This window comes from Protopterus annectens, chromosome 11.part0, assembly GCF_019279795.1.
Source record: "Protopterus annectens isolate FY-2018-M chromosome 11.part0, PAN1.0, whole genome shotgun sequence".
Lineage (NCBI taxonomy): Eukaryota > Metazoa > Chordata > Ceratodontiformes > Protopteridae > Protopterus > Protopterus annectens.
The window spans coordinates 1,220,857,287-1,220,872,672 of NC_056745.1; the positions used below are offsets into that span (position 1 = coordinate 1,220,857,287).

A 15,386-nucleotide genomic window follows, 5' to 3' on the forward strand; every position below is an offset into this window, starting at 1 on the left:
CATTTCCCTTAGTGCTATTTATACTTCCTCTATGATGTGCACTTCTTCCTTCTTCTTTCATTGTAGGCTGCGTCTGGGACAGTACACATTCAGCAAGCTTTTTTTTTGCATTCAGAAGCTGCTAGAAGAACTCCATTCATCTGTCTTTGATGCCACCTGCACTGGTGAGCAGATTGTTGCTGGCATCCCAAATGAATGGTGTCTGATGAGTATCTTCTTTAACTTTCTGTCCTTGCCTTGCAACCTGATAGAGTTTCTTTGTTCCATCTGCTGACTCACTTTCCAAATGCTGTTAGAGTTTCCCTGGCTCCTTCTTCTTCACCATTGTGACTGCACTATGTGGCTCTTTGTTAGCCAACTTTTATTACTTCTTAGCCTAGTCCATCTTTTCTATATTGCAAGAAAGAGTGTGTGACCATGCAGCTCAAGCTAAAACTGAAAAAAAGTACAAAAATAAGCTCATATAGTGTCTAAACTCAGGGGAGCTAAATACTGGAATCATAGACATGGAACTGCCTCTTATATCAACACACAAAGGAGTTTTAATGCATACACAGAAACAAGAACACCAATGACTTAAGCACTTTCATCCTTTACAAATGTTGGACTTCTTCAGAACCCAGAAAAATACAATTTAATTAATTTATACAATTACATAACCAAATCAAGTGATTATTGTAGACCAATCACACCCAACCAAAAGATAAATATACTGTATTGAATTGTGTCAGTATAAGAGAAATGATAAAGAAAACATATTAAAAATGTGAATACAAGTATGAGTATAAAAACTCTGAGAATAAAAAAAAATGCATATGAAATACCTGTTACACATCTTAAGTAGTCTATAGGATAAAAATGATTTTGTCTATAGGTTCATAGCTGTTTACTAGGCTAATGAACACAAAGGCCTTTGTAAGCCTAGCCATGCATCCCAAATCTCTGACAAGTTCTGGTACCCTTGATAAGTGTAGGCAGGGTTTTGGGAGATGAAACATTTGCAGGCTTCCTGTGTCCATTAGAGACATATGTGCCAAACCAGGGATGAATTTCCTGTTCCCCATCCAATTGTCCAAGTTACACTTGAATTGGATTAGGGAGGAACTCTGCTTCACATAGATGGGGAGCCTGTTCCAGAGACAGGGTAGTCTCTGGGATACATACCTGCCTCTCCAGCAGATCCTATTTATATCACAGGCAAGTTTTAAGTCATTAGAATGGGTAATTTTGGTGCTGTTTGTTTTTTGAATATGCAGGAGGTCCATCAGAGAGTGGTCTTACAATGAACTGTATGCCAGGCATAGATCTCCCCTCAACAGCCTGTAGGAGACAAAATGCAGGGATAGGACCTTGAGGTGGTCTGCATAGGACATGTTACTTACGCCCTGCATTCATTTAGTGAGGAACTTCTGTGGACATTCCAATTGTTGGACATGCCTGGTTAGGTACATACCAAAGGGGGAATTGTACTCAATGATAGGTCTGATAAATGCTGAATACAGTGGAACAGTGACTTCCTTAGACCTATATCCCATATCTTTGTTTCCATGTTGCACAACACAGAATGATTTCCTCAGTAATATAGACACGTGATGGTCAAAGGCTGGATTATTGTCTGTGTGTGTCCTAAGTCCCTTACTACTGGGTCAACTCTAAAGGGCGTGTTGTCAATATGATAGTTACCTGGGGTGGATGTCTTCCCAAAGGATACTATTATGCATTTCTTGGCATTTAGTTTTAGTCCATGGCTATGACACCAGTTGTTTGTCTGTGTCAGCCCTTCCTGGAGAAAATTTGTGTCGGTGTGGGATTCAAAGACAGCTCCTAATTTGCAATTCTTTGCAAATTTAGTCAGCCAGAGGCCATTGACATTGGCCTTAACGTCAGAGAAGTAAATGCTAAAAAGGAGCCGTCCCAGGACCAATGCCTGAGGGACTCCACTTGTGACTTCCCTCTTTGCAGAGGTGGACTCTCCCATTCTAACTTCCTAGGTCCCGTTGGCCATCCACCGGGTGACATAAGGGTTTGTACCTAACCTCCTGATTTTGTCAACAATGCCTAAGTGGGGTATTGTGTCAAATACCTTGGCCAGGTCAAGGTAGGCAGTGTGAACCATTTGCCCTCATCCATTGCTTTGGTGACCTTCTCAAGGAAGTCCACCAGGTTGAGTAGGCAAGACCTGCCTTTGCAGAAACCAAACTGGGTTGGGCCCAGTGTATGGAGTTTTACATTATCATTACTGATCATTTCTATGATAATTCTTTCCATGCCTTTACATATGAGACTAGTGAGACTTATGGGTCTGTAGTTTCCAGGGTTTATAGATGGCCTACCTTTGTGCAGAGGGATGTGTGTTGCTACTCTCCATTCATGGGGCATGAAGCCTGTTTGGAGGCTACAATTAAATAGCAATTCCAAAGGACCTAACAGGTCATGTTTCTTGCTATTTAGAAGGCATACTGGGATATTGTCTGGGCCCACTGATGCAGTGTTCTTGGCTTTAGATAGAGCATTTAGGATCTATTCCCTAGTGATAGCAGGGGGAGTTATGTCTGATGTTTTTTCTTGAGGGAAGGTTGAGAGCAAGAGAGGGGTAAAGTTGGAGCTAAATTTATCGGCCAGTAGGTTATATATCTTCCGGCTCTCTATAGGTACCTCCATTTACAATGAGCTCTACACATAATTGTATATTGCATTTGAGGGTGTGGACATAGCTAAAGAATGCCTTTTGGTTGTCCTTGAGCTGGGATGCCAAATTTACTTCAAATTTGACTTTGGAAGGCTTTATTTGTCCTCTGAGTTGTTTTAGTTTAGTGTGCTTTTATCCTGCGGGGTGCTGCACCTCCTAATTTTTGCCATTTTTTCTTCCTTCTCTTATACACCCTATTGATTTTGTAATTCTATCAGGGTGGCTGGTTTTATTACTTAGTTCTCTACCTCTTCCTGGTGGGTACAGCTGCCTCTATACAGCTATTAATATGCCTGCATAGGGTTTCTGTGAACAGTTCTGCATAGGCAGCAGTTTTCTCAGGTTTTATAGGGGCTTGAAATTTTGCCAGGTTATCACTTAATAGCATGACGTTAGCCTTAGATTAGTTCCTGAATATTCCAGGGTTAGCTGGGGGCCCAGGTTTTATTTTTACTTCAAAGAAGACCATTTTGCGGTCTGACCTTAACAGGGAAGACATCACACTAGGGAGTGTGCAGCACTCTCTAATATTAGTGGGACCAGATCCAGTATGGTTGCACCCCTGGTTGGTATATTGACAATCTGGTCCAGGGAGTTTGTGTTTACAAAATCCAGGAATCTCTGTCCCTGTACGTTTGGTGTTGTATAGGATTTCCAGTTAACAGTGGGGTAATTAAAGTCACCCATAAATATGGTATTGGGTTAGATGGCGAGTGTTTCCAATAAGTTTAAATTCATGGTATGGATTTCCTGGGTCATAGAGGAGGACCTATATCTTGCAAGGAAGTGGTTTTGGGAGATGAAACATTTGCAGGCTTCCTGTGTCCATTAGAGACATATGTGCCAAACCAGGGATGAATTTCCTGTTCCCCATCCAATTGTCCAAGTTACACTTGAATTGGATTAGGGAGGAACTCTGCTTCACATAGATGGGGAGCCTGTTACAGATCTTACCTATGGTGATTTGAACATGGAGAAAGTCAAGTGCATTGTCCTGCTTGAACAGCCTTGAGGTATATTTATTTTTGATATAAATTGGCACACCTCCACCTTCAACTCTGAAAAATAATAATATTAACAATTCTCTTATTAAACACACATTGAATTGTTTTAATTTTACAAAGTTTAATTTTGGTATCCTTGAAGTGGTACCCTTAGACGAAAGGGGGGAGCGCAATGTGAAACATTTTTTTTCCAAACATCTTTACTAAATTTTTACATATGACAAAGGCAATCTTACATTTATATAAATGAAAAACATACAAAATATTACTACTTTAGTTGCAAACAGATTACATCACAGACACAATTGAAACAACTGTAGTTGCAAACATTATACATCACTTATAAACCATCCAGTAATTGTCGGTTGAGCATTATATGGCTCATTCAAATCCTGCATCTTAAACCTTGTTCCTGCTCTGCATATATTGTTCCCACAATTCCTATTTTTTCTTTTGGAGTTTGCTCTGTCCGTTTTCTAAAGATTCCAGTTCTAATTGTTTTATCTCTGTTACTATACTCACTACTTCTAGTAAAGTTGGTCTGCACTTTGATTTCCATTTTCTAGCAATTGTTTTTTTGGCAGCCACCATAATTAGACTCAGCCAGACTGTACTGTGTCTAGACAATTCCAATTCTGTAGCATAACTCAAAAATATCATCTTCCCAGTTAGTCCAATCCACTCACAAAGCATCTCCAACAGAGTGGCTTGCAGGGAATCCCTAAAGTCTGCCAGATCATTACACTCCCAAAAAATACATTCCCAGCTACCTCTTTCTTGCCTGTCACACCTCCAACATTTGCTATTCATCTGAAGAAAAATTCTTTGGAGTCTACTTGGGGTATAAAAATACCTATGTAAACACCTCCAGGCAAAGATCCTAAATCTTCTAGACTTTGTAGCATATTGCACAATGTGAAACATTGATTGAATATAAGGAACTAATGTAGCAACTTAAAATAAATGCTTTTGTTTTTTCTGGGCTTAATGAGCAACTATACATATTACCAGTTTTAAAACTTATATCAGCAAAGTTATAGATGCTATGTAAGATGTGTCACATGTATTTAATAAGTATTTTTTATACTCACACAGTTTTTATACTCATGCTAGAATTCACAAACATTTTTATATTTTTCTTTAACATTTCTCTTATGTTGGTATAATTATGGATTTGTATTTCAATTTTGATGTGATTTTTAAGGATTTAAGAGCAATATTTTTAATGACTGGCATGCCTTCTGTGGAAGGTTGGGCACTAGGCTGGCAACTCGACACCGTAAAAAAACTCCACTGCCAATCATGAGCAGACAAGGTGATCCGCTGTGGCGACCCCTAACCGGGAAGAGCCAAAAGAAGAAGAAGAAGAATTTTTAATGACTGGCAATACATTTATCTTTTCAACTGGTATTAATTGGTTGGGAGTGATTGGTCTACAACAATCAAATAAAAAAATAAATTAAATTGTATCATTCTGATTTCTGAAGAAGACCAAGATTTGTAAAAGATGAAAGTGCTTAACCCAGTGGTGTTCTTGTTTTTGTGTATGTATTAAAACTCCATCTTTTGTTATGCAAGGCAGTTCCATGTCTATCATTTCAGTATTCATCTCCCCTGAGTTTGGACACTATGTGAGCTTGCTTTTGTATTTTTCCCCATATTTTCTATATCCCACTTGTTTCTGCACTACTGCTTGGACTTCTGCATTCTGCCACCAGTTTTCCTAATGTACCATATTTCCATACTTGTCTCAGCCACATATCACTGTTCTATAGGCTTCACACACATGTGCTATTTTGAGATGCTGCTGTTCTTCTGACTTCATCAATTTCCTCTTCATCTTCTTGAGGTGCTAGAGCCCTGAGTATTTTCTTGAACTCCTGGGTTTTTAATCCATCAACTAACATGTCTTCAACCTAGTCTCTGTAGACCTTAATTGTGGCAATCAGTGGTTTATGTTGGGTTATAACAGTTTCACTGTGCATGACTTCACAATCTCTGATTCTATATCAATGCCCTTTCCTTACTAGAAGGATGTCTACCTAAGTTGTATGTTGATCCCTGTTGTATGATATCTTGTAACTTTTCTCTTGGTGCATCAAGTGTTGACCACTATCAAGCCATTTGTCAGGCAGATGTCTAGCATAATATCTACTTCATCATTCCAGTACTCCAACCTACATGGACCCAGGCAGTCCTCATATCCCATTCTGTCTGTTCCGGTATTATCATCAAGGTCACCTGTTATCAACACCAACCCATTTTATCCTGCTTTATCTAATAGGTTGTGCAACTTTTGCCTGAATGCATTCTTTTCCTTGCTAGCACATTTAGTCACATGCATGTAATGGCGATATTTTAGGGATTAATTTTGAGAAGTGGGTTAGTTAGATGCTTCTTGCAGAATGTCTGTTGTTGTTCATGACATTCTCTCTCTATGTTTTGTAAAGCTAGTAATATTCCTGTTAGTTTGTAAGGGTGACAGTCAGTAAAATAGCGCAGAGTAGGGAACTGCAATCATTGTTTTCTGTTGAAAATCACTTCTGGTGCAGTTACTAAATATGTGCTAGCAGTAATTCCATTGTTTTGGGGGATTTTTATCCTTCTGTGTAACCATGGAGTTGGTATATTTAGGTTCAGAAGGTGCGGGAGGCTTGCTCCTTGAAAAAAAAAACTTTCAGTTTTATTTATCTTCTTGTGTGTTTTGGAAATTTTTTCATTTAACTTTTAGTACAAATAAAGTATTTAGACAAGTTTTAAACCAAATGTGATTTTACTATTTGAGTCTGTGACTAATTGTATTATCTATACATCTATGTGTGTGTGTATATATATATATATATATATATATATATATATATATATATATATATATATATATATATATAGGTTTACTAACAAAATGTGGAATGGCAATTGTGCGTTTATGCACAATGCAAAAACATCGGAACTTATTACCATGACAGTCCCACCCACAACACCAAACTGTCCAAATCGAACGTCTGTGTTAGCATCAATGTTTTGCAGGGGGGCAAGCCCTCCTTCACGCCCTCCAACTTAAATATACCAACTCCAACATCACACTACAGTGAGGAAAATGGGAAATTCCCCACTCCCCACTGTACCGAGATGTACATTCACAATGCCGAACTCATAATAACGAATGCAGCTCTACATTTATTATTATGGTTTGTAATATTACAGTTCGGCATTGCAGACCTTGAGTGCCATGATTTTGAACAAGTGTCAGTCATAAAATTGCCATTCCACATTTTGATTGTAAGCTATATGTATATATATATATATATATATATATATATATATATATATATTTTTTTTTTTTTTTTTATGCAAAGCTAAAGTCTTCATAATGCAGTGACTTAAATCTACTATAGTGAAGGCCCATATGCAAATGATACCTCAAGGATAGATATGCCAGTGTTTCAGCTAAATGGTTTCTGATTGAACATGATTTTTTAATTTCACTGTTAAGTCTTTACTGGTGCACTTAGGCAAATAAAGCTAAACCCCACTAGCTGCAGACATGCTATGTTTCACTCTTTTTTCCCCAAGTTCATCAGTTCAACAGAAGTGGATTGCTTGGCCATTCTTTAGAAAGCCATAGCTTAAATACAAGCTTGATGTTCATACCTCTAGGATGACTGCAAAATATCCCAAATATAATCTGAACCAAAATGCAAAACTACTTAGTAAAAACTACAAGAAAACCCAACAAAGTTTGAGTCTTTACAATGTAATATCTTAAACCTCCTGTAGTGGAGGTCCATGTGATTTATATATATATATATATATATATATATATATATATATATATATATATATATAAATAACTGATCCCTTAAAGGAGAATCACACACAAAAACTGAAAAAAAGTGGCAGCATATTTTGAATTTTCGACATTACTAATGTCTCTGTATCAAAGTCAGAGGTTACTATTATTTTCTAATTTGTTATATCTCAAAATGGCCTAAAAGGGGGCTGCCATGGGTAGAATGATCTTGTTTTACAGTCAATGCCTTCATCTCCCTAAAGTCATTTTAGAGGGACAGAGAGAAACCCCGATGATGAGAGAATCATTTACTGTTGTTCTCTCTCTGTCTGTCATCATCTTACAACAGTATTGTGATTGCCTACTTTTGACTGTCAGCATCAATCCATATTTTTATTGCTTCCTTTGATTTGTATTAGTGCTCATCTCTGATACAGCATTTTAATAAATGTTTTAATGACAGACTTGAAATGTAGTTGAGTTCATTGTTCTGTGGTTCAATATGCAAGAGTGCAAAATGTGACCCCTTTTATTAATATGTGCTACTTGGGCTATCCTGTTTGTGTTGCATTTACAGTTTTTAATACTCTAGCTAGAATTTGAGTTTCTGATGTCAGTTTTCCTTGTTTAACTCCCTGGCATATCTCAACAAAACACTGTATGTAATGCAAAAATGATGCAATAAAACACCGGGAGAAAACATGCATTTTTACAGAAAACACAGTTTAGAAAAAAAGTGCTAAATGAAATACTGACAGAAACTCAGAGGTGTAAGATGAAAATGTTTTCTTTCGTTGTGGTACTCAAGAGTTTGATTAAATAGAAAGACAAAAAAATGTAATAAGGAAAAAAATAAACAGGAGTTGTGTTTTATTGTTCATTTGCATCTGAAAACTAAGTTTGAAAGTTTTGCTTTTGTTCAGTCTCTAGGTTACACTATTTATCTGAGGTGTGAAGCTGGCAAGATATGACTGATAAGGCGCATTTAAATGCCAGTTTTAAGAGCTATTGTTTTCTTATATACTTATAGTTTATGAAGATAAGTAAATACATTTTGGGTTATGGAGAGTAACTTGTTGTTTCTTAAGTAATTGATCAACTGTAGGTGGGCACATTTGAAAAGAATGAATAAAATGACTACAGACGTGGATTACCTTCAACACTTCAAAGTGGAAACTGTTGAAATGAGAAAAAAGCCAGTACAGCTGAATGAAAATCAGATGATCTCACATAACTGTGTTTTTTAAGAGCAAGATTGTGGTACAGTGGGGATCAGGGAATAGAATATACCCTTTATCCACTGTAGTGTGATCTTGGACTTGGTAAATTTAATTAGTAGGAGGTGTGGGAGACCACGGTAGGGCAAGAAATAGATTTTTTTTTTAATCATTGTGATTTGATTTGAAGTGTATTCAAATCTTTGAGATTCAAACTATTTTAGTGCTATGACAGGCATTCAAAGTTTTGACACCTTGAACTTGTATCATAGACTAAGGCATGTAGTTAAAGTCAAGAAATTTCCACCTTTAGGTAAGGGAATAATGTATTTGCTTACTGAGTTTGAAGAATATTGCTTCCTAAAGGGAATAGTTTATAAGTATAGGTGTTTGCCATGCAATGGCCTCTGCAGCCATTCTGAAGTATTTTACTGGTAGGTAATCAGTTGCAGTATTGTGGGTTTGAATTTTTGTGCAAGTTGTTTAATTGTGGTGGAACAAGTTGTGGTAACTAAGAAGGTAATAATGGTATTGTTTGTGTCAAATATTGTCATGTTTTGTGTTGTGTGTTGCCATGTTTTCAGTTCTGGGATAATCCTGAGGGGCCATCTAGTATGAACCAACATTAATAGATATTAAGCTAGTACTAAATCCTTTGATATGATTTCTCCTTTCGGCATTTGGTCTGGCTTCCCTGACTTTTTGATTTCCTGCCTTGTCAAAAGTTCACATATGTGCCCTAAAGCTGTCTTTCCTTAAAAAAAATCCAGTCCATTTATGATAAACTGCTATTAGCCAAAAAGTAACACTTTATAAAACAATACTCTCTGACTAGTGTGTGTGTGTGTGTGTGTGTGTGTGTGTGTGTGTGTGTGTGTGTGTGTGTGCGTGTGCGTGTGCCTGTGTAAAAACAGTTTAATTTATAACATCCCTTCTAAAAAGCAGTCACATGTGCCTTAGTTCTGCATATTATTTTACACAAGGAATCTCCAAGTTACCATCAGACAGATTCACATCCCCGTGATGATAACCTTCTTCCTTGTGTTATTTCCCGGCTTGTGATTCTCTTCCCTAGCCCTGCATATACTCCCTTGAAACAAATGGTAGTCTGTTTTAATCCACTACCCATCTTCCCTTTTTCCAGTAATTTAGCTACCAACTTTTTGAACAATTCATCACATTTAGCAATTAATTTGGTACATCATGAGTTACTTCCACAGGATGATCATACAAATCTTCATCAAACTTCTGTACTTTCTACAACACATCTGCCTATCTGAAACATGTCTCTGGCATGATCTCTCTGTTTTAGCTGGATGGATTAAAACTAATGGTTTACGTTGTCTAGTTTCTTGTAAACAATGCTCACTGCCTACTTTTGACAGAATAAGCAATGGATCAGACCTACAACAAAAACAATAGTTTTGTTTTGTTTGCATCTGCTTGAATATTTCCCTTACAATGAATTGGCATAGGATTTATACTCATTCATAAAGGAAGTAAGCTATTAGAGTGTATATGGCAGAATGTCACATAATCTTTTAATCATCATAAATTATACCAGTAACTTGAAATTATCAACTGGAATGTTCTGGAATAAAATATGGACCTTTTCTTTCTATATTTGTCTGTTTGCCTTGTTTAGCAATGCCTTAGCATCTGGGAATGTATTTTTGTCTATGCCGTTGTACTCTTTGTAAAAAAATAATGTGCATATGGAAAAATCTGGACCCGTAGTTTGGACCATTGTCAAATACTGTTTTCTATGGAATCTGTTTAGCAAACACAGCTTTTTCTTTTTTTTTAAGAGACTGCAGAAAAAAAGTTGTGGTGTTCGGTTTCTGAAGGTCCAGAAGTGTATTGTTGCCTGCATTTGAATCAATTTTCTTCATGAAACCTGCCAACCTTGTTTTCAGTCTATTTGTTCACACCTGAGAAATACAAAAGTTCTTTGCCGTCTTCTTTGCACCTTTCCCTGCCCTTTGACCAGTAAGAGTATGCTGAAGCATTTCTTCATTGAAAGTGTGCAGTCCGGTTACCTTTTGTCCCTGTTGAAAGATCCCATCTTTTAGTGTAACTTAATGTCTGTGATTATGACGTTTTGCAGTTAACTGTGCTCATTGATTTCTGGTTATGGGAAACCTGATTTAATAACATGCACATACAAAGAAAATTCTATCTTGTAAACTGGCCAGTTTTACCTTTGACAGTCTCTCATCTTTGATGGTAAAATCTTCCTGATGTAACAAATATTTCTGAAAGCATATCTGCTACGGGAATGTATTTTTGGCACATTATACAATACTAATGGCAAAATTATTCTTTCCAAATATGGTACGTCACTGGTTTCTGTTTTACAAAATATAGCCTTTAATGGTTTGGATGAACCTCCACATCACCTTTTTTACCACAGATATACTACTGAAAAATTTTACAACTGAAAGGACTGCAGAAAGTTATTTTCCTATCTATGCCTAGTTTTCCTCAGAGATGCATAGTTGAATGGTTTGCCTTCTTATAAAAAAGAAGCACTAGAGCATTTTATGAAACATAAGCATGTAACTGCAGTTTCAGGAGAGCAATATGAAAACTTCCCACTGGCTCTGTAGTATTTTGTTGTTTGATTTAATAGAACATTGTCTCATGTCTGTCTCACAACTTTTTCAATAGTGTGTTAATGTCTGGTAGCCCTGGTATGAATCTAACCTACGCAGACATTTCAAAATGCTAAGAACAATGTCTAGATCAATTTTGTTTTTAGGAGCTTCAATTAATGCAATGATTTTGACTTTATTAGGACCCAGTTTTATTCCTTCATAATAAGACTGTCCCAAAACAACTTACTTAATTCATACCAATCATATTTTAATCAGAATTCAGATGCATGTCTCTCTTTCTCTCAAATTCTGCTCAGCACTCAATTATGATTTGTAGTATGGTCTTCTTTAGCGCAACCAAACACTAATATGCAATTGATAATGGTGCTGACACCTTCAAGGTGTTGATAAGCCTCACCTATCTACTGTCAGTGACGCTCACCTTGTACTGACAGCAAGCCGAATGTCAAATATAAAAAGCAATAAATCTCAAATATGGGATTGACTATAATGACACTCTTTAGATATCTTTAATTCATAACAGTATGAATGACCATCTATTTTTACAGAAGAACTTAGCCTCTTTCGGTTTAAGTGTGAGATCATTGTATTTAGGTAAATGATACTATGGCTTATTGATATTGTTGTTTAAAACTGTGACATCCAAACAGGTTGTTTGTTGTGGGCTTTTTCACACTCCAAGAGCATTCACTGCTTCCGCTGAGAATGACTGGCACATGCTTGCCCCCAAAAACTTGATCAACCACAACTAGTCAAGAACAAAGTTCCCCTGCAATCCATCCAGTAAGACAAACAATTGTATTTTTATGGGGGGGCAAGCCCACCCACACCCCTAATGTGGAAGCTTAAATCTACTCAGTCCACAGTTACACAACAGTGTGGAAAGGAGAAACTCCCCTGTACAATACACCGTTGTCTCACACAAACAGTCATGCCCAGGGTCAAGGCATCTAGTATTTAGCGTATGACTAAGTATTAATTCAGCCCACTGTATTTAGACAGATCCTGATCAACTAGCCTTTGATCATATGCAGAGAAACTGCATTTGACCCATGTCCTGGCCAAGTAACCTTTGCATTTATGCCTGTATGTTTCCTGCTCTCTAACTCTTCATTAAAAACTTGCAGAATGGTAATGGAATTCTTCTGTAGAAATGATAAAGGGTATAGTGATTCCCTCTTCCTCAATGTTATCTAATTCTGAAGTTATTAGATTTAAGTTTAGGGGTTGTGGGATAAGTGCTTCAGAAACTGTCATTTAATTCTTCCTTTCCATCTTTGTGTCGTGCAATGCTTTCAGTACTGTAGTCCTTGTTAAATGAAATGTTCTGTTCAGTCAGATAAATGAGCTGGCATTTGGTGGAGCAGTTTCTATACAGTCAGGTAAGTACATCATTTTTTTCTTATCCTCCGTTGCACATAGTCACCACTACCCCAGTGGTCCAAATAGCCATATTACTCAGGCAAACCTCAGTGTAAGCTGCTACAGCCATTGTTCCTCCTTTTCTAGTAGAAGCTCAGTCTTGTTATATCAGCATGTCACATTTCTTTTCTATACATAGCTAAACTACAAGTGTCAGTACCCTTTGTAATGTGTGAAGCAGCTTTTCGCTGAACCACTGGCCTCTTTCAATCAGTCAGACTGAAACTACATTCAGTTCCCTGCACTCGCAGAGAGCACAAGTGATCTCAGATACATGCAGTTCTTTCTAGCTAACCTTCTACAGAACAGATCAGTCTAAGAAACTAGATCAGTCAAGATGCAGGTAGAAATCCAACACTACACCAACAAACCACACTAGGTGATGTCAAAACATTACACGTATATCCTAATAATAGCAATATAGGTGCTCATTAGACTTGTGTGGACTCAGTTTTAAGGCATAGAACATACAACATTCACAGGTTACCTTTGTTAAGAAGCACCACATACTGTCAAGCTGTAAAAGTGGTATTTAGAATAGATTTTAACCTGTTACTGAATTTTCCACAAAAATTAGAAATTGAAAAATGAAGGCTTGATTTTGCTGACTGTAATAATAAATGAATTATGAGCTTACTTGTGTGTGCAATCAAGCAGCGCTCACTTACCCCCCTGGTAGCAATTTCCTAATGTGATCGATGAGCCCTAAGGAAGGGTCAGTCTTCACGTACATGGAACCCATGGTAGCAAATACCACAACAAGCCAGCTTGAAGGGCTACCAGGGTAGACACCTGTCAGCACACTGTTCTGAAAAAGAGGAAGCACAAACAGTCAAGTGAAACAGATGTATCACTGCAGATTGATGACATAGAAAAATGGTTGATTGTTGTCCTCTATAGAAGCATGCACAGATCTCTTCACACACGCATTCACAAAAACACATACATGCGCGTGCGTGTGTGTGTGTGTGTGTGTGTGTGTGTGTGTGTGTGTGTGTGTGTGTGTGTGTGTGTGTGTGTGTGTGTGTGATGTTTTAGCACTTCTGTTACTATATAGATAGCAACAACAGTACCAGTAACAGTAAATCACATGTCTGTTGCAGGATACAGAACTATATTTATAACTGTTCTACAAAGCACAGTGCACACGTTTAAAATGCTGTATGTGTCATTTACTACTTTGTACACAAACTGATATTACTTCCAATTACTGAAAGGAAGTACTTTCATAACTAATTACATTATACTTCCTCAACTTTTAGATTAATAGCTGATATTATGTTCCATCTTTTTTCATTTACAAATATAGTACTCATATGGCTACATCATTTATAAATCCTATTTAATACATGATATGAACTTCTAGATTATCAAGTGGTAAGCTAAATGGTTATTTTTGCAACATGATTCACTGTTATAGGGAGCATCAGTGTTTTGGGCACATGGCCTCCCGTGGCAGGTGAACCTAAAGGCAGAACTGTATTACTGAGGTCAGCATTAGGCTGTTTGAATGATTTCTACATGCATATCTACTGTTGGTCAACAAGGCATCTCTGTGTGTAATTCATTACATCCAATCTGTAAGTTAATAGCGCTGTTCTGGTGGTGACCCTTCCAGGTTGGACCTTTTTTTCTCTGTAGTCCTATGTGGATAGTTCCTATCCTGCAGTACAATTTCATGATCTTTCCCGATACCTACTTAATCTATTCTGTGCTTCCCTTCAAACAGTAGATTTTATGATGTCTAAAAGAGGTCTTAGGTTCGTGTTCATAAGCAAATACACTTGAGTTTGACATGCCACAGCAAGTGCTGAGTTCCAGTTTGTGGATATGAAACTGACTGCTGTATGTTGGAGTACAATACTACTTTGCTCATGAACTTTACAGATTTTCTGAAATTTTCAACAAGCCTTTTAGCTAACCTATTTCTTATCAGCGAGAAACACTTTTAATATGTTTAATGCCATATTTTTGAATAAAAAGTTAAACTCTTTACATGTAAAGTGTAGCCTGCAATTTGTTTGGGTGACCCATTTCTGGAGAATATAGTTCTTAAAATCATGATAGCCTTCTCTAATAAAGCTGTCTTCACAGGAATAACCTGTGGCCATTTAGAATTAGTATAAACTGCTATCAAGAAAACAGTGGTCATAAACAGACCAACAAAATCAATATACAGCATGCCATAGTAATGTCAGGCACTAACAGGGCACAGGGATGTCTGAGGTGGTGCATTCTATGCCCCTAACATGCTGAGTAGATCCTGATTATGTCTTTAATCTGCTTATCAATATCTGGCCACCAAACATAATCATGAAAAAAAGACTTTTCATCTTAACTTTCAGTGGCTGTCCTTTTTGCAGACTGTGACGTCCTCTGGCATGCAGTTTTACAGGAATTACTGCAGAAGAATAACATGTCAAGGGTCCTTGGCTAACAGATAAGTGGCCCTTTTGCTGCAAATTCTGGAAGCAAGTCACCCTTGTATAGTGATGTCATAAAGTTCTGACAAAATAACATAATTTCTCATCTCTTTTTGAATTTGTGCATTTGTTAGAGGGAGCAACACTGCTAATGCTGAGCAAAACACCTTTAAAGGATCTTCATAAATGCATCTTATTTCATTTGCCATGCTAAGGATAAGCT

General features: G+C 37.2%; 1 protein-coding gene across 1 annotated transcript in view; it reads right to left on the bottom strand.

Moving 5' to 3' along the window:
• The window catches only part of LOC122815802 (carnitine O-palmitoyltransferase 1, muscle isoform-like), a 490,419-nt gene that overhangs the window by 416,176 nt on the left and 58,857 nt on the right, over positions 1 to 15,386 (bottom strand). The window contains exon 3 of the mRNA XM_044088600.1: positions 13,409 to 13,548. Coding sequence (XP_043944535.1) covers positions 13,409 to 13,548 — 140 coding nt within the window. The remainder of the gene's footprint in view (positions 1 to 13,408; positions 13,549 to 15,386) is intronic.